General features: G+C 56.7%; 3 protein-coding genes across 6 annotated transcripts; 1 reads left to right on the plus strand and 2 right to left on the minus strand.

Annotated features, from left to right (window-relative positions):
- Positions 1-4,346: 4,346 nt before the first annotated feature.
- On the minus strand, positions 4,347-17,077 carry CDCA5 (cell division cycle associated 5). 3 transcript variants are annotated; one of them, XM_036029712.1, is made up of 8 exons: positions 16,866-17,077; positions 16,535-16,629; positions 16,380-16,457; positions 16,266-16,301; positions 6,426-6,529; positions 6,095-6,193; positions 4,767-4,833; positions 4,347-4,641 (listed from the first exon to the last, which is right to left on the minus strand). In XM_036029712.1, exons 1-8 carry the CDS (start codon positions 16,930-16,932, stop codon positions 4,477-4,479), a joined length of 711 nt encoding a protein of 236 aa, XP_035885605.1. In that variant the 5' UTR covers positions 16,933-17,077; the 3' UTR covers positions 4,347-4,476. The 3 variants fall into 3 exon arrangements, with proteins under 3 accessions (XP_035885605.1, XP_028372099.1, XP_028372098.1); XM_028516298.2 differs by lacking the exons at positions 4,347-4,641; positions 4,767-4,833; positions 6,095-6,193; positions 6,426-6,529 and adding exons at positions 11,036-12,714; positions 12,892-13,326 and having other exon boundaries at positions 16,866-17,041; XM_028516297.2 differs by lacking the exons at positions 4,347-4,641; positions 4,767-4,833; positions 6,095-6,193; positions 6,426-6,529 and adding exons at positions 11,036-12,714; positions 12,892-13,326 and having other exon boundaries at positions 16,266-16,457; positions 16,866-17,043.
- A 52-nt stretch (positions 17,078-17,129) lies between these two features.
- ZFPL1 (zinc finger protein like 1) lies at positions 17,130-20,718 on the plus strand. Of its 2 annotated transcripts, none has more exons than XM_036029711.1 (8): positions 17,130-17,304; positions 17,606-17,715; positions 18,025-18,136; positions 18,887-19,080; positions 19,185-19,257; positions 19,331-19,477; positions 19,688-19,811; positions 20,259-20,718. In XM_036029711.1, exons 2-8 carry the CDS (start codon positions 17,614-17,616, stop codon positions 20,443-20,445), a joined length of 939 nt encoding a protein of 312 aa, XP_035885604.1. In that variant the 5' UTR covers positions 17,130-17,304; positions 17,606-17,613; the 3' UTR covers positions 20,446-20,718. The 2 variants fall into 2 exon arrangements, with proteins under 2 accessions (XP_035885604.1, XP_028373207.1); XM_028517406.2 differs by having other exon boundaries at positions 17,130-17,279.
- Positions 20,719-20,732: 14 nt separating this feature from the next.
- Positions 20,733-21,393, minus strand: TMEM262 (transmembrane protein 262). Its single transcript, XM_028517407.2, has 3 exons — positions 21,145-21,393; positions 20,931-21,030; positions 20,733-20,842 (listed from the first exon to the last, which is right to left on the minus strand). The coding sequence occupies exons 1-3, from the start codon at positions 21,316-21,318 to the stop codon at positions 20,766-20,768; spliced, it is 351 nt and encodes a 116-aa protein (XP_028373208.1). The 5' UTR covers positions 21,319-21,393; the 3' UTR covers positions 20,733-20,765.
- Between the last annotated feature and the right edge of the window lie 2,064 nt (positions 21,394-23,457).

The raw sequence follows: 23,457 nt of genomic DNA on the forward strand, positions 1-23,457 counted from the left end.
TTCAAATCCCATCCTCCCTAGACATAAGCTGTGTGACCTTGGGCAACTCACTTAGCTTTTCTAAGCCTGTTTTCTTAGATGTAAAATGGGAGGAACAGAGCCTATTTCACAAAACTGTGATTCTGTCTTCACTAAACAAGACCGCATCTGTACAAATATCTAGCCTAGTGTCTGGCGCATAGTGGACGCTTAGTACATTTTAGTCACTCCTGCTTTGTCTGACCGCCTCAAATGCAAAGTGTGGACATACAGGAAGAAGAGACCCAGGAGAGTTCTCTGTGTCTAGCCTGCAGTGGTGCCAGCTTATGGGAGGAGGGGGAACTCTTAGAAGGGGGGCTGCTCTAAGAGGACAGAAGGGAAGCCCACACTCACTTGGCAAAGTGACTTCCTCTTCCATCCCCTGACCCTCTCTGGAATCTATTCATCTGTCCATCCCTCCACCCAGCTATTCATCCACTGCCCACCCTTGTATCTCCCCACCCATCTACTCACCCCCTTCCTATCCATCCCCCCACTCCCCTTCCCATCCATCCACCCTCCACTTATTCACTCTGTTGCTTATGCCCGAGAGCCTCATCATTGATTCATTCAGCTCTATGCCGGATCTGCACTGGGGCCGGAGGAAGCAAAGGTGCTCTGGAACTCAAGGCCAGCGGGGCAGACAGACAGGCTTTGGACTCAACCTTGTGGTCAGTGCCCCTACAGAGGGAGGACCAATGTGTTCCCCGGGAGGAGAATGAGAGATTCTGCCTAGGAGAGCCCCTTAGAGGGGATCTTCCCAGGATGAGGAGGAAGTCAGCGCGCAGAGGAGGCAAGGGCCCGGCCATCTGCACCGATGGCCTAGCATGGGCGAAGGCTGGCGGTGGGGGGGTGAGGGGAGGGAGGGACCAAGTACTCGGCACAAATACTGAGCCTCTTCCAGACCTCTCAGAGAGCCTGGCAGAGCTGGGACGGTCCCTGCGGCTCAAGCTGTGACTACTCTCACCTCCCGTGTGACGTCCTGCCTTCCACCCAGCCAGGCTGCAGCCCACGGACAGGCCCAAAGGCCCCTGAACAGCTGGGGAAGCTGGGCCGTGGCGGGCTTAGTGGGTGTCTGCGTGTGAGGGTTTCACAGCCATCTCGAGGAGCAGCCCCCTTTCTGCTCCCAGCCCCAGCCGCCCCTGTACCCCCAGGCCCAACTCCCCTCGGTCAGGAGGCTGTGCCTGCTGGCACTGGAGGCCTGCAGGTGGGTGCAGGGGCAGGGTGTAGTGTGACCCGGGACTTCAGGGATGGGCACCGGGAAGCTACTGTTGTTGGCAAGGGGATTATCAGCACCCAGGGTAATTGACCTTGGATCTTATCAGAAGAATGTCAGTGTGGAGAGCACACACATTCCTTGTGAGGACACAGGGAGACGGTCACCACCAGGCAAGTGGTGGGACGCCAAGGTCGGCTGATAAGTTGGAGACAGTAATGACACCACCAGGCAGCAGCTTTCTGGTCCCACCCCACGCCCTCCTGGAAGGCTTTTAGTCCCTTGAACACGTGAAGTCACAAACACGACATCTAGACAAGAGCATGTGACAACTAAGTGGGAGACTCCATCTGAGCGTTACGTGTGCTTGCACGTGTCCGAGACACCCAAGGGCTCCAGCTCAGGCTGTCGGAGTCAGCTGCAGCCCACACAGCCGCCGGCACTACAGCCCCACTTGGTGGTCCAGGGTCGGCTCGCACTGAAACGCCCAGAACTGGGCTCCGTTCTCCCCCCAAAACTCCCTCCTGCCACAGGCTCTGCTTTAGCTCACGGCAGCTCCGTCCGTCTAGACTCTCCGGCCCACAATCTCGGAGTCACGCTCTACTCGCCTCTCAGACCCCACCTTGAGGTTGTTGGTAAGGCCCGTGGACTGTGCCTTCCTAAGGAACCTGACAGCCGTCCTGGCCCCAGACTCCACCTTCTCTCCTTTGGACGGGAGCACCTACAAGGCACTCACCAAATCTTTGCAGATAGGAGGAAAAGCGGACCTGAGTGGCACTGCTCAACCCTGGGCCTGTGTGCTCCAGCTGCCCGGCATTTAAGGGGCGTCCAGGGCAGCCACGGGGAAGCAGTTCCATCTGAACAAGCCGCACCTCCCGCAGCCCTGCGCATGAGCTGCACCCCTCAGTCACTGGGGAAGGGAGAGGCATCCCATTCCTCCCTCCCGAGAGAGATCTGACCCCGGGGGCACAGCGGGGACGGCTAACCTATCCTGGTGTCCTGATGACTGAGAGGCCCGGAGGCTGCGGGCCCAGCTTGTGACTGACACAGCAGCCTGCTCTGGCCAGCAGTTCTGGGAAAAATGTGTGAGTGTGTGTGCACACACACGGGAATTCAAAGACCCAGTAACGCCCTGGGGCCTGGACAGCTCTGCTCTGGGACCCCCCCCCCCCCCCCAGCGCCACCTCTGCCCGGAGGGCCTTGCCGACTGGGCAGCGGTGTGGCTGGGGCATGTCAGGGCATGGCATCAGCTGCTGTGAGCGACTGAGCCCCTCAGGGCCGTGCGCTGCTGGGGTCTGGCCGCTGTAGCCAGGGTGCTTTAGGGCATCTGCCAGCAACTCCCTGGTTCGGAGAGGACTGCGGGGGCGCAGGGGGCCTGGACCAGACTCCCCTCCTGCAGCCGAGCTCTGTCAGTGCAGCCGCATGGGCTTGCTTTCCCAGGCCGAGACGCTAGAGGGTTGTAGAGGAAGCGGGTTCAGATGGGGCCATCCTGATGACGAGGCATTGTTGCTGGAAGTCCTTAAATGGTTACATTTATTAAACCATTAGGCTGTTGGTCCAATGATCCTCCTCAATCTCAGTATTGGGTGATTCCCTTCGGGAAAATGGGAAGAGGGCTGTTTATGCCGCGGGGTCACTGGTCGAGAACCAGCCAGGAAGTGGACGGTGAGGGACCCCTGGGACGCTGAGGGCCATCCAGGCAGGGAGGGCGGAGCGGCCTCGGGAGAGGTGGGCTTCGAAGGAGAGGTCGGCTGGCTCAGGCGGAAGCCGTGACCCAGTCAGACCTTCACTAGTCGAGTCGGTTATGGGTTACTGGCCTGGGCTCGGTCCCAGGGGGTCTGGTCGCAGCCAGATCGAATCCAAGGAGGGGCCGCAAACCTGAATTCCATCCTCTTGGCCAGGGGCCCCCGGAAGTGGGGATAGAGCAGAAAGATGGTTCCAGGACTTTCTGTGATGTGCTAGAGGGTTTCTGCCCAGTGGGTGATGTCACCCGGGGGGTCTGGGGCTTTGAAACAAGTCGCCCTACAGAGAATTGGCCAACTTTGTATCCAGTTAGCACTCTTATCTCAGGGTTCCTTCTTTTCTCCCCACTCCACACCTGTGTGTGTCGGTTTCTTGTATTCTCACTTAAAGTGGCTTTGCCGTCTTGCTGCCTGTTACCTCTTCTCATCGAGGAGTTTAAAAACAAAACAAGAAACTCTGAAGCACGGTCCCTGTCTAGCAGTCCGGGAATTATTTCTAAGTTTTTGACTGTTCTACCTATTCTTCCTCTCCCTCTCTCCTGGAGTCAAGAACCACGGAGCATGCCCCGCCCCTGCCCCTCCCCCGGCGGGTCACTGTGCCTCTCTCTCCCCTGAGCTCCGAGGACCCTACGTTTGCTCTGCAACTCGTTTCCTGAGCCCATTTCTTCTACCACTTACTTCTTCTAAACTTTCTAAATAAGCTTTCTCTTATGGTTTAAAAATATTTGTAAAAAATAGAGTTCCCGGGACACCTAGAAAGGCTCCGTGGGACGAGACAGATGCGGAGGGCGGCCAGGCTGAGGGCTGTGGGCCCCTGGGGCGCCGGGACAGACCAGAGCTGGGAGCTCCGGCGGCCGGTTCTAGGGAGGGTCAGCGGGAGAGTCTGGGGATCCCCCTAGATGAAGGGAGGAGGCCCTGGCTGGAGGGTGAGGGTGAGTGGGAGTAGGAATTCAAACTCCAGAAGCATCTCCAGTCTGACAGTACTGCATCTTCAAGGAGGCCTCACTAACCAGCGTCCACCCCCCCATGACTTGACTTACAAAGGGGTCACGTGGTGGGAAGTGGTTCTTCTTGCTCCTCCCTAGTACAGCTGACCTTTGGAGTTAGACCCGGAGCCTCCATCCTCTCCAGGAGGGGGTGTGGCCCCCTTCCAGTCCTGCCCCAGGGCTTATCTCTGGGATGCTGACCTTGAGGCTGACACTAACCTGACCTGGAACCTCCTCTGGGCTGGGGGAAGCTCGGAACCAGCAAACCCAGGAAGGCAGAGGGACATCGGAGGCCAGTCTGGGGACCAAGCTCAGTGTGGAGCTGGGGGCCTCCTGCTCCATCGGACTTTAGGGCCCACAGACACGCTGGGAAGCCGCCGCTCGGCTGTGGGGACGTTTATTGCTGGGAGCTGGACAGGACATGTAGGGTGGCTCCCTGAGGTGTCCGGTCTCTGGCCTTGGGCCCGTCCAAGGCTGACATGGGTTCCTGTGGTCATGAGGTGTCTTCTGGGCACTAGGCTGTTTCGGGCAAGGGGAGTGAGGTGTGCCCTCCCTTGTCACTCGCCACGGTGCTACCGGTCCACCCGGAGCAGCCTGGTCCCCCGCGTGGCGTGGGCTCCTGGGCTTCCTCCTGGGTAGCCTTCCCTTCTTCCTTCAGGTTCTTATACAAGGTGTCAGGCTGGAACAGAGGGTTGCAGGGGCCCGAGGTGGGCGGCTGACCTGGGCAGGGCTGCCTACGGCTGCCTGGCGTGGGAGCCGGGCTGGGCGGCGGGGAGGAGGCAGGGTGAAGGGGGAAGACCTCACCAGGTTCTGCAGCTTCTCCCGCAGCGCCAGGTTGTCTGCTTGAATGGTGTTCAGTGACTCCTGAAGCCTGGGGTAGAAACAAAGACCCCCCTTTAGTCCCCCGACTCTCATCCCAGGCAGCCCCACCCTCCCAACCCATGGCTCCTGCGTAGTCTGCGCGACCTGGCGCAGCCACCTGAGACCAGGGCCCAGTCTTGAGGGGGACCAAAGTTTTTCCACCCCAAAATGTGGCTCTTGGGATATTGACTTTCACGCTGGTTATTAAGAAAACAGACTCAGATACTCTGACCGTCCCCTGCCTGCTTAAAGGATTCAGATAGAAAAACCTGCCTCAGAGCCTGCCTCCCTCTCCCTCATCCGGAATGGCGCCGTGGTCTTCGGGTCTTAGATCTTACGGCACCTCCCCGCACCCCCCCCACCGTCATGTACACCTGTAATAAATTTTGGACATTTTCACCTTTTAATCTGCCTCATGTTAATTTGATTATTAGCCCAGCTAGAAGAACTTAGAAGGTGGGAGAAACGTTATTTTTGCTCCTCCACATCGTCTGGCAGGGCCACGCGTGGGGAGGGAACTGCCCCCCGGTGATGCGTGACAGGGGCCCTGACGGAGACAAAGCACGCCTTTTCTCTTCTCCAGCAAGAGAAAGGCTGGCTGCTGCGTCACACAGGCCGGGGCGAGCCACTCCAGCCCGCCGGGCTGCAGGCGGGCTGCGACACGACTGTGTGAGTCCCGTGTGGGCCCGGTCCTGCCTGAGCCCTCGGAGTCAGCGGTGTGGGAACAAACGCGCTGACCCCTCAGAACCACGGCCGTCGGAGCCTGGGCGGCACCCTGGGGAAATGGCATCACACTCCCCCAGATCGCTGTCTCCTGGGGGACACTGACCCTGGCACTACCACAGACCGGGGCAAACAGCCATGGGGTCATGTAGGCCCGAGCCCCAGAGCCTGACACGCAGTGAACAGACCTGCCCCCTACAGACCACACTACCCCTCAAGTTCTTGAACAATTAAAGGTGGGGTCCCTACTAGGCAGCCTTATAGACCACCCAATGACCGGACACATGGGCATGGGTCAATTGACAGGAGAAAGCTGTGGCCCCCCACACGTGTGGGCAGGCCCCGCTGACACAGGAGAAGGACACCGGAGGTCAGGGGAAGAAACCTGCCGGCCAGCAAGGAGGTCACCCAGACCAGCGCAGGGAGAAAGCAGGGGGAGGAGGGAAAGAAGGGGGGCAGTGAAGGTGCAAGCCCGCAGGCGCTGACCTCCTCAGGGAGAGGGAAGCCCTGTCGCCCTGCCCGACCCCACCTGCCCTGCCCTGGCTCACCTCTTGCAAGCATTCTGTAAATGGCTAAATTCCTCTGAGGTTCGCCGGGCGCCCCAGTCTTCCTTATCCAGGAACCGGCTCTCCTGGATCTCCAAGTCCCTAGGGTGGGTGTGCAGTGAGGGTGGGACCGGAGGATCAACAGGCTGGGAGAGAAGGGGTGGTCGGGAAGTGGGGGGGCAGCCCAAAGCCCAGACCTCTTCGGTCCTGTGCGGGCTTCCCCTCCATACACTCCAGGGCTGAGTCCCAGCTCAGGCCTGCGTGTTAGCGTGGGGGTGCGGTGGGGAGAGAAGCACCGTTGGCCTCCCTCCCCTGCACACACCCACAGCCTTACACTTCAGGACGCTTGGCCTCAGGGGTGTCCGCTGCGCTCAGGAGTGTGGACAGGAACTTGACAGTGGGTTCTGGTTGCAGGTCTAGCTTTGGCTCTGAAGGTGGCTTTGGCAGAGAAGGGAACATGGTGACCAAAGCGACATGAGGCTGGCAGTCCTCCCATACCCTGGAGCGATGGCTGGGCGTTCAGGTCTCCACCCGGGGAAGGAAAGAAGTTTCTCCAGTCCTCCTGCCACCCCGCCTGTCACCTCTGTGCCCAGCTCCCCAAAGACCTGAGGGTCTTCCAGCTGCTTCTCCTCAACAGGCTGCACCACTGGCTTCTCAACGGGCTTAGAACGGGCTCTTCGTCTGCCCGGAGGAGACTGAGGAAAACAGAAGCCCGGCTGGTGAGGTGCAGCCATCATCCCACCAGCCTCCCCTTATCTGGTTCTCTAGGGGCAGACTCCAGCCTGGAGAGCCTCCCCTACCAGTTCTGTCCAGCCAATCAGATCCTTGCAAACGCAAGGGGGTGGGGTTGGGGGTGGGGGTGCGGGATGGGATGGCACCATGTAAAGGAACCCTAGAGAAACTTATAAAAAGTGGAGAATCCCTCCCATTTTTGGCATAGAAATCGTCTAGGTTGGATACTGAGAAGAAAATGGTGTGGCATTCAAGACCCCTCTGTTTAGGGACAACGTCAACGTAATACTTCACCACCCTGGGACAAGCCTCTGCTCAGACCAGCCAGGAGCCTCACTTGCCGACACCATCACAAACCTTCCCCTGTGCCATGCTTTTTCTAATGATTTTATTTATTTATTTTAGGGACACAGGAAGGGAGGGAGAAATAGAGGGAGAGAAACATGGAGAGAAACATCGATGCGTGTTTGCCTCTCATATGACCCCAGATGGGGACCTGGCCCACAACCCAGGTTGGGCCCTGACTGGGAACCGAACCGGTAACCTTCCAGTCTGCAGACTGGCGCTCAGTCCACTGAGCCATGCCAGCCGGGGCCACTGCCATGCTCTTGCCTGTGACGTTCACCCCTCTCCCATTCCTGCCCCCTTCTGCAGTCTGAACTCAGCCCATGCTTTTCTCAGCTGAGCAAACTCCCCTCCCCTGGGACTCCCAGCCGGGTCCACAGCGGAGCCGGAGGTGGGCTGAGCCTGAGGAGGTTTCCGAGGTGGTATGAGGTCTCCCACCAAGCAGGCTTGAAGCAACAGCTTCTCCCCAACTCGCAAAGTCGTGAGTCAGTAGATGGAATTTACACCGTTTTTCACTCAGATTTTTCAGAATCTTATGCATCTTCTGGCAGGATGAAGAGGCGCAATCCAGTTAGAGGACAAGCAGTGAGTGATCCCAGGCGCGTCCTTCACGCTGCGCTCCACCCAGGCACTGACAGGTGGTGGGTTGTGGCAAGGAGTCCACGAATGTGCTCTCCGTTCAACTGAACCTTCCTAGGTGGCCTAAATGTCATCATTCCTGTCCTCACAACGTGAACAAAAAAACCTCCATGGCCCGCGGTGCCTGCAGAGGGGCTCGCCAAGCTCCAGGGTGGTACCCATTCTGGGAAGCAGGGAGCTCTGTCATGGGATTTGATCTGTCCCAGAAGGATGCTAGCAGCGTACAGTGACGCCTACAAAACTGGCCAGAACCTTGCCCTTCTCACTTCACTTTGGAAACTAGGTCTAAAGAAATGACTCCAGAGGAAATAAAAATAACTTGCACAGAGGCCCATAGTAGCTGATTCACACCAAAAAGAAAAATGAACTGGCCAAAAGGGCCCAAATAGAAGAAAAGGCAAATAAATGATGACTTAGATACAAGACAGAACACAATTCTCTCTATAGGTCACGTTCCCACGAAACACAGACTGACTAGTCCGCAGGGCGGGCCTCAGGCCAGGCCCTGGGGACACATACAGACTGTGATCTGCTTCTGCCCTGGGAAGCTTCAGGGGACACAAGAGGGCCAGGCTGACAGGTGGACCATAGTGTGGGAATGTGCCATAGAGAGGCCTGAACAGAAAGCCCGGTTCGTGAGAGGAAGGGCCGTGTACTCGGCCTAGGAGCTTCAGGCAGACTTCCTCAGGGAGGTGCTGCTTGACCTGTGATGAGTGAGGTGTCTCGGCCACAGAAGAAACAGTTTGGGTGGGACAGTGCCGAAGGTGTGGGCGCTCCTGCTGTAAACAGGGTGAGCTGGTTAAATTTATTTTATTTTTAAAAAGGCTATTGCTTTTAGTTTTGAAAATTTTATTTCTTTTTAGAGAGGGGGAAGGAAGGGAGAAAAGAGTGAGAAACATCAATGTGCGGTTGCCTCTTAAGTGCCCCGTACCTGGGACTTGGCCCACAACCCAGGCATGTGCCCTGACTGGGAATCGAACCGTTGACCCTTTGGTTTGCAGGCCAGCACTCGATCCTCTGAGCGACACCAACCAGGGTGAGCTGGTTAAATTTAAATGCCAGATAAACAACGAAACTTTTTTTAGTGTAAGTACGTCTCACGCAGACAGCCCACTTGCAGAGGCTGAGACTGGGCGGCCCAAACCCAGTAACCCTCATTATGCCACTGCATGGAAAATGGGAAGTCACCAAAGGGTGGGTTTATTTTTAATTGTGACAGTACACATAAAATAGACCATTTTAATCATTGTAAGTGCACAGTTCAGCGGCATTAAGCACATTCACTCTGCCATGCAACCACCACCACCACCACCTGTCTCCAGAACTTTTCCACCTTCCCACACTGAAACTGCACCCATTACATAACTCCATTCCCCTCCTCCGGCCCCTGGAGACCACCTTCTACTCTGTCTCTGAATTGCACTGTTTTCAGTGCCTCATGTAAACGGAATCACACAGTAGGTGTCCTTTTGTCTCCAGCTCATTACACTTGCCATCAGGCTTTCAAAGTTCACCTGTTATGTAGCACGTATCAGAACCTCATTCCTTTTGAAGGCTGCATAATATTCCATTGTATCTGTGTACTGCATTTTGCTTATCTGTTCATCCAGGGATGGATACTTGTTGTTTCCACCTTTCAACTGTTATGGACCACACTACGAACACAGGTGTACAAACGTTCCTCAGGAGCCTGCCTGCACTCTTCAGGCTATCACACCCAGGGTGGCACTGTGTGTGTGTGTGTGTGAAAGGGCTTTCAGCAGGGGAAACAGCACCACGCTTTCTTTTAGGGAATGCATTCTGGCCACAGTGTAAACAGTTTGGAGAAGAGAGCCAGGGGAGGCCGGGGCACATGTCCAGTAGCCATGGCGATGGAGGGACGTGGAGGTCGTGGCTGACAGGATGGGGTGATGGAGGAGATGACCCCCAGGGTCCTGGCTGGTGTGACTGGGTGAGCTTGAGGTGATGCGAATGGCGGGAGCACAGGGAGAGGCCAGCTGATGGATGAGCTGAGTTCCACATGGCTTCTGAGTTGAGACACAGGTCTAGAAGGTAATCCTAGACTCTGTTTTGAGTTCAGGAGAGGCGTGGGCTGGAGAGAAAGACCAGCAAACCTTGTGTAACAGGGTGGCCTGGAGAGCCTGAGGTCATCTAGGGAGAGCAAGCAGATTGGAAAGAGGTTCCAGGACTTGAACTGCGGCATCTCAGGGGAAGCAAAGAAAGGGGCCAGCAATACCATGGCCCCAAGGGCATTCCTGGCCCAGGCTGCCAAGGCCTGAGTGCACAGCGCTGCGGATCAGGGGGTCACTGGTTCCTTCTGGCTGAGCAATAAACAGAGTGAGGGCACCTGGAGGAGATGGGACAGAAGCAGAGAGCAATTTTCAACATTCCTTCAAGGAGCCCAACCTTGAAAGGTCCAATGGAAGCAGGTAAAAACGGAGACTGGTCAAGACTGTTTTGCTTCAGGATGGTTGTTTCCAACAATAAAATGAACATAGCCTGTTTAGGACTTGTAGGAGAAAGAGGCGTAACCTCAGAGATGAGAGAATTTGACCAAAAGTCAAAGCGGAAAGCTTGGCCTTAAAAAGAGGGGCCTGCTTGCCTCTGGGTGAGGGGAGGTAGAAGTAGGGAGGTTTGGGGAGGCTGTGGGGAGAAGTTAAGAATTTAAAGGCCCTGATTTGCTTGGTCTAGGAAGCAAGGACAAGCATAAAGAGACCTGCAGAGACTCGCAGCCACCCTGTGTGGAGTTGCTCAGATATCTGCATTATTGACCAGCTCCCTGGGGGCTTCTGCACCCACTGCAGTAGAGCATCCAGGCTGGGCCCGTGTGCCCAGCTGGCTCCTCCACAGGAGCCTGGCAGGGAAGGGGGACAGGAAAACAAGGGCTGGACTTGGGCTAGGGGGTAGGATTCATTCCCAGGCACTGGACAAAGCTCTTAGCAGCCTTGCCCCCGATTCGACTTTTCTTCCTGCAACAGCAGGGGATGGGGCTCCCCTTGAGGCCTCCTTCACAGGTAGCCCAGCCTCGGAGGAAGGGGTGTGAGTGACTAGACAGAACAACATGGGGGGCTGGAGGCAGTGATCTACCACAGGGTACTGAGGCTAGGCTGGCTGGCAGCCCCCTATGAAAGGGACAACCCTGTGATACAGCCCAAAAAAGGCTTAGCTTGCTGGGTCTCACACCCTCAGCTCTGCCTTTGACCCAATGAAAGAAACACAATCTCCAAATAGATAGAAACTCTTCAATCAGATTTATTTAAAAGAAACTCCAACTTTCCCTTAGAATCCACATTCTTAGTCTTTCAGGGACAGAGAGGTTTGCAGTGATGACATCAGCTCATTATCACTTGGCTACTCCTGATTCCGCAGGACTAAGACATCTCCCAGGAGTCCTGCCCCACCAGCTGGTGAGGGCAAGAATTCTTCAGGTGTGGTCCGGCTCAAGGGCATCTGGCTCACCCTGGCAAAGGGACTTGCTTGCAGGATCTGACACAAAGCGTTGGGCAGGTAGTCTGGGGACTCTCAGGCCTTGTAGAGTTTAAGTAGCGCCCACCAGGCCTGTGGCGTTTCAGGTAACCTAACCAAGCGCTCATCTTCCCCTAGCCCCTCCACAGTCCTCTTCGCCTGCACGTCCGCAACCCTGTAGATGTGCAAAGGTTCAACGACCTGGGGGACGGTGCGAGTTGTGGCCGGGCAGCCTTTGAAAGCATACCCCTTACCAGCAACGAGAAAAGAAAAACAGGGAGTGAGGGAGTAGGGTTCCTTGAAGACAAAGGGATGATCCCCTGGCCACTCAGCTCAACTCCTGGCACGTGCCTCAGGCACTGCCCTCACGTGAGAGGACACTAGGGAAGCTAAAGATTAAGCTGCTACCAAGCCCTGCCCCTTCCGGATCGTGAGAAAAGCTTCCTTCACCTTTACAAGTGTGACCGAAAAATGCTGGTGGGACTAGGACTGTTTGACCTACAAGTTTCTGCCCTGGAGCTGATGAGACTCTGTGCACTTTAGTTTGTGAGAAACAGTATGTGCGACAAGAGGGGTTGCCTAGGTTCTGTGGAGCTGGAGCCTGCGGCACCTGGTGTCACACCCCTAAACATACCCTTTGCCCCAGGCAGTCAGCCCTCCATCAGCCTGGCACTTAACCAAACAACAGCAGAACACAGAACTATAAATTACAGCTTCTGAGACGTAAACGCCCACGATCTGGGACCAGCCAAGGTTCCCCACTCTCCTTCAAGACCTGACTCTACCGGCTGAGTGTCCATCTTCCTCACAGACAGATTGTCCCCAGTCCATGCCTTCTCCTCTAGACCATCAACAGAATTTAGGAGACAACCTAAATTCTCAAGCCTTTTTATATAGACAGAACCAAGCCACCGATAGGAGGCAAGTCAGGAGAGAAAGCCTGAGGCTGCTGCGGCCGTTGGCGCCCACTCCTGCTGGGGCTGGCACAGAGCGGCCACGTTCCCCCGAGAAAGCAGAGGCTCTCGCCCAGTCCCCAGCTTTGCACCCAGCTCCAGCTGGGCCAGTGAGTCCTCCTCCTGTCTGTGGCCCAGCTGGAAACTGGCCAGGGCACTGTGGGAGGCAGGGAGGAGCCGGTGGGGGGTCACTGACTAGAGCCAGGCCGCCTGGCCAGGTGAGCTCTATTTCCCACAGCTGCACCACCGCCACGCACACACTCAGAGGACAGACCTGGTTTGCCGCAACAGAACACGCACAGGTGACAAGGCCAGCGAAGGGGACCCCAAGTGTCTTTTCCACAGGAAGAAGGGGCTATGTACAGGGAGAAGAGGAGAGAGCCTGGCTAGGTGCACCCCAGTTTCATCTCATTCAACCAGGAGATCAAACTGCTCAGCAGCTTCAAACTCAGCATTCATGGCCGCGGCCCACTCATCCAGCTCCGATTTCTGGGGGAAGAGAAACAGGGGACAGGTGAGTGGGCAGGGGGCATGTTGGCTAGATCTTTTCTACCCACACCCCGCAGGCACTGGCTTTCCTCCAAAACAGCCAAAGCAGAGGGCTGGCCCAGCATGTCGCCCACTGTGTGCATGACGACAGCAGCAAGTCCCTTGCCCCTCACTCACCAGGATCTCCGGCACCTTCTTCTTCTTTCTTTTCTCTTTCACAGGTGGGGAGATTCCAGGCAGAGTCGTGTCTGGGGCCCAAGGATTCACAGGGACCGTGGGGACTTCGATTGATTTCGAACACACCAAAGGCGAGACTCCGGCCAGGTCTTCTGTCCCCAGCAACCCCTCAAAGCCAAAGCAGGATGGGCGGCCTGGGGTAGAGGTGGAGGCGCAGCGAAGGGTCTCCAGACGGCTATAGGATCTCCTGACTTTCTTAGACATTTCCAAGTCTCTGGTGTCCAGGTCTCCTTCCCTGGAGTCTGACTCAACATCCGGGTCACACAGCACAGGAGTGGTGTTGGGGGTGACGGGGACACTACGTGTCTTGAAGAGGTCCTCCCTAGTAAGCTCCTTGCTAGGAGGGTTGTTTTCTTTCTCCAAGAAAAATGCAAGCTGTACCAGGACAGGAGAGAGAATACCTCCCTGTTACTTAGCCATATCACTACTTACTTCCAGAAAGACCCGAGCAGCTCTTGGGTGGAAGGAAAGCTCCACAGCACAGACGCTTTTAAAAGGAACAGAGGAGACAGGCCGGGCAAGAAGTCAGACCCTGAGACCGGAGTGGGGAGGGGGAGAAAAAACAGTCGGCCATTGCTTCTGAGGAGCCTGCTGTTGCGACACAAAGACCTGCCACCTTCTGCCTCCACAATGTGACTGGATTCTGGCCACCTTTCACTGATGCCAGCCCTCCATCACCCATCATTTACAACTAGTCCAATAACCTCTTCCTGCTTCCACTCTTGCCTTCTGTGGTCCACTTGTCACAACTGACAAGGATCTCCCTAAAGTGTCCATTAGGTCAGCAAGTACTTATTGGTCACCTGCCTGCTGCAGGCACTGGGAGTCCTGAAGAGAATAAAACAGAGAAGACCCTGTCTCTGTGGAGCTTCCATTCTAGTGGGAAAAGATAAACAGGGAAATATCGTATTAAAGATAGCAAGCATTCTGGGAAAAAGCAGAACAGGATAGAACACTGGACACAGGTTGGAATTTTTAAGTAGGTGAAGGTCAATGTAGGCTTCACTGAAGTGGCGTTTGAGCTACAACTTGAAAGAGGTGGCGGGGGAGGGGTGTCAAGTCATCCAGAGGACACGTGTTCAAGACAGAAGGAATGGGTGGTGCAGAAGGCCTGGGACGGAGGTGCGCCTGTCAGGGTCAAAGCATAAGAAGGCCTGTGCAGCTGAAGCAAGAGCAAGTACGGAGGAACTGATTATGGGGTGTGAGAGGTAACGGGGGCGTCACAGTGTTTTATAGGCCACGGGAAGAGGAGGCCCGGGGAGCCCTGGCAAGGCTGTGAACAGGAAAGGGTGTAATCTGACATGTGGATTAAGAGGTCCACATACTGGCACTTCACAACCCCATGCAGCTGAGATGCTGCTGCTCAGCGAGGCTGCCCCTTACCACGGGATCTGGACCAGGCCCTCCTCACTTCTGCGAGCCTCTCTCTTTGACAATGACTTTGTGTTTGTGCAGCACGCACTACAATCTGGTTCTGGTCTATTCACTTGTTAACTGCTGCCCCTCACGGAATGGGAGCGTCACGAGAACAGCGGACTTCACATCCGGCTGGCCCGGCCTTACCAAGTTAATGTACCAAAACTTGGCCCTGAGCCTTTTGGCAGCCCAGACAAGGGGGAAAACAGGACAAATGTGATGACTATTGTGCTCAGCTACAAGTCAGGATATTGGTTATCAAAAGACACATTTCCTGTCTACAAGTTCTGGGGAACATGCCCCTTGGGTCTTAGTAAAAGAGATGCCAAACAAAATGGGGGTTAGCCGACTGCTTCTTTCTCATCTCTGTCACTACACAGTCACCCACATTCTCGCAGCCTTTCCTCTTCAATGTCTCATGCAACTATCAGTTAACCAATAAGAATGAGTGGCCACCACGGGGGAAGTGGAAGTCTCTCCCCAGTAAACCTGAAGGTCACTGGTTTGATCCCAGTCGTGGTATGTGAGAGGCAACCGATCAATATTTCTCCCCCTCTTTCTCCCTCCCTTCCCTTCTCTCTAAAAGTAAATAAATGAAATCTTAATTAAAAAGAAAGAACAATGAACATGACAGTAATAGGGTAGGGGCAGTCAAGGAAGGCTTCAGGGAGGAGGTACCCACTGAACTCAGTCCTGTGTGATGAGACACTTATGTGGTGAGCCGGGGTGGGGGGAGCATCACTGTGACATTATTTACTATATTTTCCCGTGTATAACGTGCTTCCATGCATAACACACACCTACGTTTTGTGTGCATTATACATGGGGTTATTATACCCACAGTATGTAATCATTATACCCATGTACAATGTGCATCCTTGTTTTCCCCTCAAAAATTTGGGCAAAAGAGGTGCACATTCTACACAGCAAAATACTTCAGGCCTCCACTACTTCGGGATTCCTGTCAGGTCCTCCCACCTGGTCTTGGGGGCCCAGGCGGCTCTGTTCCAGCCTACTCTCTTCTCGGCTCTTGGAGCCGGGAGCTTTGTAACACACACACCCACAGTTAACTCAGTCACTGCTTCGCTCAGGACTCTCCAAAACAAAGGCTGCCCACAGAGCCAAGGACGAGAAGCCCAAGCTCCTGAGCGTGGCTGTCACGCCTCATCAAGACTCGTGCCGGCCTGGCACACTTCCTGCCCTGGTAAGGCCTACTGTGGACACGCCACACAGGCTGACGCTGCCCAAACCTCGAGATTTGTGTGCGGGCGGGTGTGTACTCCAGGTCTCTGCAATCACAGCTTCCTTGGCCCGGTACACTCCTACTTGTCTGTCAAGATTAAAGAGTCTGTTCAGTGAAAACACTTCTTCTGTGACACGCCCCTGAGCCATCTGGTCTGGGTTAGGGGCGCTTCACAGCACCCAGTCCTTTCCCCCTGGCAGCCCTCACCACACAATGCTGCATGGCTTGCTCATTCCACTTGCCCTCCACTTGGCTGTAAGCCCCACCCGCTCCTCAAGAAGCTGTCATCTCTCACTCATTGTCTTCAGGCGCAGGTTTTAATGGGACGTTCTGGCTTCTACTAAGACCACAAACACATGTACACTTAGCTCACCTCACAACCGTAAGTAAAAACCAAGGACAAGAGGGAGTGAAGAGCAAGAATAGCCGGGGACATAGTTCCACTTTTAAAGGAGAATGGGAGAGGACACCACCGCGTGAAAAGCTAGCTCCGTCTACAGGAAGCAAGCAAGGCTGGCGATGCAGGCAGGTGTCGAAAAGCAAGCTCCCTAAATACTGCACGAGTCCCCTGAGCGCACGCGAGCAGACACGGCGCCCGTCCCCGCTGGACCGAGTCCTGCACTCTGCGCCACAAAGCGGGCGGAGACGAACTCACCCTGGGGCTCCTTCGAGGCGAGTGGGCGGACGGCACCTGCGGAGACAACACGGGTCGGTCGCACAGCCGGCCCCGGCGTCGCTCCGCACCCCCCGCCCGGCTCTCAGCCCTCACCTCCACCACATGGGCCACGATCTTCTTCAGAACGATGGGCTTTCTGGCCGGAGCCGGAGCCGCGGCCGCGTCGGGAGCCTGGGGAGAAGGGGCGACCGTGAGTTTCGTGTCCGTCCAGGGGCCCGCGGGGCGGGAGCCGAGGACCCCCGGCTCACCTTCGGACGGATTTCAGGGAGGGTGCTGGGGAGGTCAGAGCCGGATTTCCGCTGGGATCTCCGCAGAGACTTAGTAGGAGACGCGGCCATGGGCCCTGGGGGAAAAGAGAGTTAGGATGTGGCGGGGGGCTCCAGACCTCAGAGCCCGGAAAGCAGCGTCCGCAGAGAGAGGGGGAAGGTCCCCCGCAGGCCGGTGGGGGGCGCCTTCGCGGGAGGGGGCGGGGCCGGGAGCCGAGCCTCCTCAGGAGGTAGGGGCAGGGCCTCCCTCACGGACCCGGACCGCGCCCCTCCAAGGGCTCGGCCCCACGTCCCCCCAGGGCCCTCCTCTCACCGGAGACTTTGGCGGCCCCACCGGACCGCGTTCGCCTCTCGGACATATCTGGCCTTGGTCTCGACATTCGCCGCGCCGCCGCCGCCGCCGCCGGTGCTGGGGCTCGCGCCAACTCCGGAGGTTCCTGAGGCACAACGTTCGAACTACCCGCCCTGGCCGGGAGGAAGCGGAAGTGACGCAAGGCGGGAGGGTGAAGGCGGTCGCTTCTCCCCCTCCTCCCCCGTCTCCACAACTAGCGTCACGGGGGCGGGGCCAGGGGCGCGTGGCGTCATCAGTACGCGCCGCACCCGGAAGAGACGTGGCAGCGGAGGGATAAACCGAGCGGCCCGAGTTGGAAAGAGCTGAGCTGAGGTCGGCGGAGCGCGGAGTCTACTCCTCGGACCAGCGCTCCCGCTCGTCGGGATCGGGGCCGCGGTGCGTCGGTAACGCCGAGAGTGGGGTCTGTGGAGATAGTGGGGGAGGAGCTCCGAGGGGTGGTACCCAGGAGGGGCCCTTGGGGCGGGGCCGGTGGAATCGGTGAGAGGCTGATGGAGGATCCTGGCCAGGGGACGCATCCAGTGGGAACGAGGGGGTCTTCGGGGGCGGAATTTTTGCAGGGGGCGTGGTCAGGAGTGGAGAGGGGAGGTGGGCAGAGATCTGGGGCTGGCGCCAATGACCGTCAAGTGGAGTAGAAATGACCTGGGCTGGTGAGTGCCTAGTGGCAGCCACCAGTACCTGGCTCCCTACCAACTCTTCCCCAGGGTCGACCATGGGGCTTTGCAAGTGCCCAAAGAGGAAGGTGACCAACCTATTCTGTTTCGAACACCGGGTCAACGTCTGCGAGCACTGCCTTGTAGCCAATCACGCCAAGGTGGGGCCTGTAGGGGAGCCGCTAAGGGGGGCACTGGGAGGGCAGACAGTATTGACTTCCTCCAAATTCATGAAGGGCCTGGTGATAGATTGGAAGCTCCGCGAGGGCAAGGGCTTGGTTTATTTGGTTCACTGCTATATCCCCAGCTATTAAGACAGTCTAACACACGGTATGTGCTTAATAAATGTGTATTGATTGAACAAACGAAAGGATAAGTCTCCTCTGTGGCAAGAGTTAAAGAGGCAGTTGGCCTTAGGGAGCTGGGCTGTGGAGACCCTGATCCAGTGTGACCTCTCTCTCCCACTCCAGTGCATTGTACAGTCGTACCTTCAGTGGCTCCAGGATAGCGACTACAGCTCCAATTGCCGCCTGTGCAACACACCCCTGGCCGCCCGGGAGACGACCCGCCTCGTTTGTTATGGTGAGGCCTGGGCACCTTAGGGGTGTCAAGACAGACCCAGCGCCATCACGGGTTCCTGGCCCTCCAGAAGCAGGACAGTGAGACTGTCCAGCCAGGGAGGCTGGAGCCCTGGTACCTAGTCTTGCTGGGTCATTTATCAACTGTACAAACTCAGACAAGTGTTTTTCCTTTTTAGGCTTCAGTGTCTTTCCCTAAAAATCAAAGCTCCTAGTTTCCTCCCTCCAATCTCAGTTGAGTGAGAGCCAGTCTAACTCGTGGGTGTGTTTGTGGCGGTGAGCAGTAGCTGGCCAGACCAGCCACGTACTAAAAGCACGGGGCTTTCAGGCATTCGAGGTTCATTACAGGCTCTAATGTTCAACAGAGAGGAAATGAGTTTCCCATAGTCAAGTCTGCTCAAAGAAGTCAGCAGACAGACGTCATCACCTGGACCTGATTCTGGTCTAAGAGCCTAAGCTCCACTTGTTGAAGGGGTGCTTGTAGCATCTTCTTCTCTCCCACCCCCGCCCCCGCAGTGGGCTGGGGAGCTTTGTAGCATCTGTTTCGCCTTAGTGAGGTGGTGATAGTCAATGAGGCTGAAGGCTTAGGGAACACTACCGAAGTGGACCTAGGGTGAGGATGGGAAGGAGGCGGCTCTGGGCTTACACGTGTGTGTGCATATACCCCTGCAGTGGGCTGGGGGCTGTTGCTGGGCTAGGGATGCAAAGTGTCTTCTTCCTTATGCCCCTTCTCTGCTCTTTCATGGGCCCTAAGATCTCTTCCACTGGGCCTGCCTCAATGAACGTGCTGCCCAGCTGCCCCGAAATACAGCGCCTGCCGGCTACCAGTGTCCCAGCTGCAATGGCCCCATCTTCCCCCCAAGCAACCTGGTTGGCCCCGTGGCCTCTGTGCTGAGAGAGAAGCTGACCACGGTCAACTGGGCCCGGGCAGGACTGGGCCTTCCTCTGGTGAGAGTCCCTCTGTCCGTCCATCAGCTGTGGGTCCCACGTGGGGCAAATAAATGGGCGGAGATAGCACTGGGAAGGCTGGAGACACAGGTTCCTTCCTCCAGATCGATGAGGCGGTGAGCCCGGAGTCTGAACCCCTCAACAACTCCGACTTCTCTGACTGGTCCAGCTTTAACGGTGAGTGGGGGTCTCCGCCTGCTGTCGGGGCTCTTGCCTCCCTGCTCTGCTGACAACTGTCTTCCTGCCGCAGCCACTGGTACCCCTGAACAAGGAGAGACAGCCAGCGCTTCTACCACCCCAGCCTTTTACAGCCAAGTGCCCCGGCCCCCAGCTCCTCCCAGCCGCCCTGAGCAGCACACGGTGGTCCACGTGGGCAGTCCCGAGCCCCTGACCCACGGTGAGCCAGCCCAGGCCAGGGCAGAAAGGGGGTGGGGGGCTTTGCCCATCCAGAGGGACTGTCCTGCGCTCCAAGCCCAGACGTTACGTCCCCACAGTTCTGAGATCTAATGTCAGTCCGGGAAGGGGAAGGATCTCCTGCCCTGCCCACCGCCCCTGCTGTGGGCCCCTTTCCCTGAGTCTGTGGCTGCTGGTGACTCTGCCCCTGTAGCCTCGGCCCCAAGGAAGGTGTATGACACACGCGATGATGACCGGGCCCCAGGCCTCCACGGGGATTACGATGATGACAAGTACCGTCGCCGGCCTGCCCTGGGCTGGCTGGCCCAGCTGCTCAGGTACGCAGGGTCAGTGGGGCAGGATGCCAGGAAGGTGGGGGAAATGAGAGCCAGCGGCCGGAGCACGACAATTTCATGACAAAAGGGGCTTGGCCTGGTCCCCAGGTTTGGGGCTGTGTAGAGAGGCCTCAGCTGGACGGCAGGAGCCTTAGGTCTGCCCTCTCGGGCTGTTAGAGGTCAGGTTTGGACTCGGGCTCTCTGAGGCCCCTTCTTGCTTCAGTGTCACCCGATCTGGTGACTGTCCCCATGCCTGCCACGTTCCAGTTTCCAGAACACAGTCACTCTTGTAGTGGGGCAGGGACAGGGATGGCAGTACACCGAGGAGAGGAGGCTCGGGGATGGTGGCACTGGGGCCGGAAGACGAGTGTCATGACCAGGGCTCCTCTCCAGGCCTTGGGGACCACCAGGGACCGGGGGCCTGATCTGACTTTCCCCTCGTCCCCCCAGGAGCCGGGATGGGTCTCGTAAGCGGCCGCTGACCCTGCTCCAGCGGGCGGGGCTGCTGCTGCTGCTGGGGCTGCTGGGCTTCCTGGCCCTCCTCGCGCTCATGTCTCGCCTGGGCCGGGCTGCAGCTGACAATGATCCCAACCTGGACCCACTCATGAACCCTCACATCCGTGTGGGGCCCTCTTGAGCCCTTGCTTGTGGCTGAGCCAGCCTAGGACCTGGGGGCCCGAGGAGGGGAGGTTGGGAGGTCTGAGGGCCTTTCTCTGCTCCTCTCTCTCAAGCCCGAGACACTAAGATCCCAGGCCCAAAGCCAAGGCCACTAGAGTGGCTGCAGGCTGGGCCTGGGGATGCTGCAGATCAAGTGTTTGTCTTGACCTGCTTCCCCTGGGTCTCTGGCCTCCCACTCCCAACCCACGAAGGAGCTGACAGGTGGAAATAAATGGCAGACTTTATTAAAATACCCAAAGCCTCCTTTTCCTTCCCCCTTCTCAGCCCAACCCCCAAGCTTCAGTGGGTCTCCTCCCGGTACTGCATGGCCAGAAACTCCAGGGGCAGGCGGATGAAGAATATGGCTCCACTGAGTACTGAGCAGAGGAGAGAGTTCGCGTCAGCCTTTCCTGCCCCCTCCTTGTACCTTCTCAGGGTTCCAAAGCTCCCCATTCCCCCACTCACTCAGGACGGTCAGGGCAAAGCACCGAAGAAACTTGTCTTCTCTCAACTCAGCGTAGAGTGACCCCATGGCGGCCCAGCAGATGCCGATCACCTGGCAGAACTATAGGCCCCGCCCAGTGGGACCGGGAGAATGGCCCCTTGACACGCAGGCAGTGGGGTTTCCATCAGCCCCTGGGCCTCCCCCAACCAGCCCCTGAGGCCCTACCCGACCTACCATCACAACCACTGTGTAGCGAAAGGTCATGCGGTCATAGCGGTGGGTGAAGCAGAAATTGTTCACGTCGCTGATGAAGACGCTCAGGTGTATGAAGAAGAGTAGCAGCGCAGCCGTGGTGAACACCATGCCTTGTGGGAAGAACAACACAACCAAGCGGTCCCGCCACTGCATCCTGGCGGCAACACAGACTCCAGCCGGACAGGAGAGCTTGAGCAAGCTGACGATGCCCTGGGAAAGCAGCTGATCCCTCTGCTTCTAGAATGCACAGTCTGGAATAGCAGTGGAGTTCTAGAACCAGGACATTCGAGGGGGCAAGATTCTAGAACGCAGGCTGGTTCCAGCCAACACAGGAGTGTTTCATGGGTGGCCAGGGGAGTTCGGAGTTTGGAGGTGTGGTGGGCTAACGGTACAGATCAGTGGGGCCCGTGGTGTGGAAGGGACAGTGTCCCGGTCACCCCACCTACACTGTTTACTCTTGTGCATGTCCTATCGCTGAGCCCTCTGGGCAGCCCCGCTGAGGAGTTAGTGGAAAAGGGGGGCATGTCCCAGGTCCTCAGCAAAAATTAGGCAGATAAGAGGTTAGGACTCCGATGTACAGCTGGAGGGCATTCCCAGGTGAGGGGAGGCCTGGGCGCGCGAGCTTAAGTATTTGCTTCAACACCTAGTACAGAGGAGCTAAGGGAAGCAGGGGGGACGTCAGGTTTCCCATAGCTGCCCTAGGACCTTCCTCAGGTGTGGCCCGGAGAGCACCTGGCTTCTCAGTGCCCCCGGATGTTCTCCAAAGGGCCTGACTCTGACCAGCTTCCCCCTCTGCCACCTTCCGGCACTCAGCATTTTCACACCCATCATGATTGTCATTCCTACAGCCCCACGACAAAGCTGGGGCCGGTGGTGTAAATCCCGTCTGACACACAAATTGGAGGCACAGAGAGGGACCGTGAGCTCAGGCTTTCGCAGCCAGTGAGCAAGGGAATCAGTACCGGGATCAGACTACAATCCAGCTCAACCTGAGGCTGTGCAAGGAGCAGGGAAAGTTAGAAACCAAGAAGAGAACATTTCTTTACGTGAAAGAGGTGAAAACTCCAAGACTGTCAACAAAATAAGCCAAAGAAATGGCCAGAGATGGCATGGAGGTGAATGCAAGCTCTGAAAAACTAAAGTAGAAGAACAGGGAAATCTTGAGGTTGAACTTGGCCATCCCCATTGCCTCCTGCCTCACTGTTTGCCCTGGAAGTTAGATCCCAGGTCAGTCCAAGGCCCAAAGTCTTCTGCCTCATGGGGGTAGGGTCAGAGCCTGACCTCACCATCCATACTTGCTGCCTAGTGTCCTTAATCACAGCGGCCCCTCGGGCCCCCATCCTGACACGCTAATACAAGGGGTGGTGCCCCAGTGCCATGCTACGGTCCCACTGTAGAAGCAATTGTTGGCACCTTAGCTCTCATTTGAATACAAATATTTCTAAATTAGGGGTTTTAGTTCAAAGCCATTGTTAGCAGGCATCTTTGGGGTCCTTTCTTGATATAACTTCATACACCTACATGCTCATACACAAGAATAGCTTAAAAAACATTTTTAAAAAGATTATTTTTAGCCCTGGCTGGTGTAGCTCAGTGGATTGAGCGCGGGCTGGGAACCAAAGTGTCCCAGGTTCGATTCCCAGCCAGGGTACATAACCCCCAGCAAGTGCACATTGATGTTTCTTTCTATCTCTCGCTCTCTCTCTCTCTCTCTCCCTCCCTCCCTCCCTTCCCTCTCTAAAAATAAATAAAATATTTTTTTAAAGATTATTTTTAGAGAGGGGAAAGAGGAAACTGTCAATGTGTGCTTGTCTCTTATGCGCCCCCTACTTCTTATGCGCCCCCTACTGGGGACCTGGCCTGCAACCCAGGCAGGTGCCCTGACTGGGAATCTAGCCAGCCACCTTTCAGTTCACAGGCGGGCGCTCAATCCACTGAGCCACACCAACCAGGGTTGAAAACAAAAATTAAAAATCACACCATATGGGTGTGCTCTCCCTCCCGGGGGCACGCCCACCCCTTTCCCTTGCCCCTCTTCTTCCCGAGCAGGCGTGTGTCTCCTACACTCTAAGGGTCACCACGAGACTCCTAACCAGGGGAACAATGGGCAGCGGCAGCTCATCTGGGCTTACCCCCGAGTCTGTCCCCAAGGCCCACTTTTCTCTGCCTCTCCAGTGAGCTGACAGCAGCCCTACCTTGACGCGCTCCTTTCCCATGACATTTCTAAAGAGCCAAAGCAGCCCCCCCTCCTATACTAGGCCCTTCCTTGTTTCACTGTCCCCAGGTTTAATA

Source organism: Phyllostomus discolor, chromosome 6 (assembly GCF_004126475.2).
Source record: "Phyllostomus discolor isolate MPI-MPIP mPhyDis1 chromosome 6, mPhyDis1.pri.v3, whole genome shotgun sequence".
In the NCBI taxonomy this organism is placed as follows: Eukaryota; Metazoa; Chordata; class Mammalia; order Chiroptera; family Phyllostomidae; genus Phyllostomus; species Phyllostomus discolor.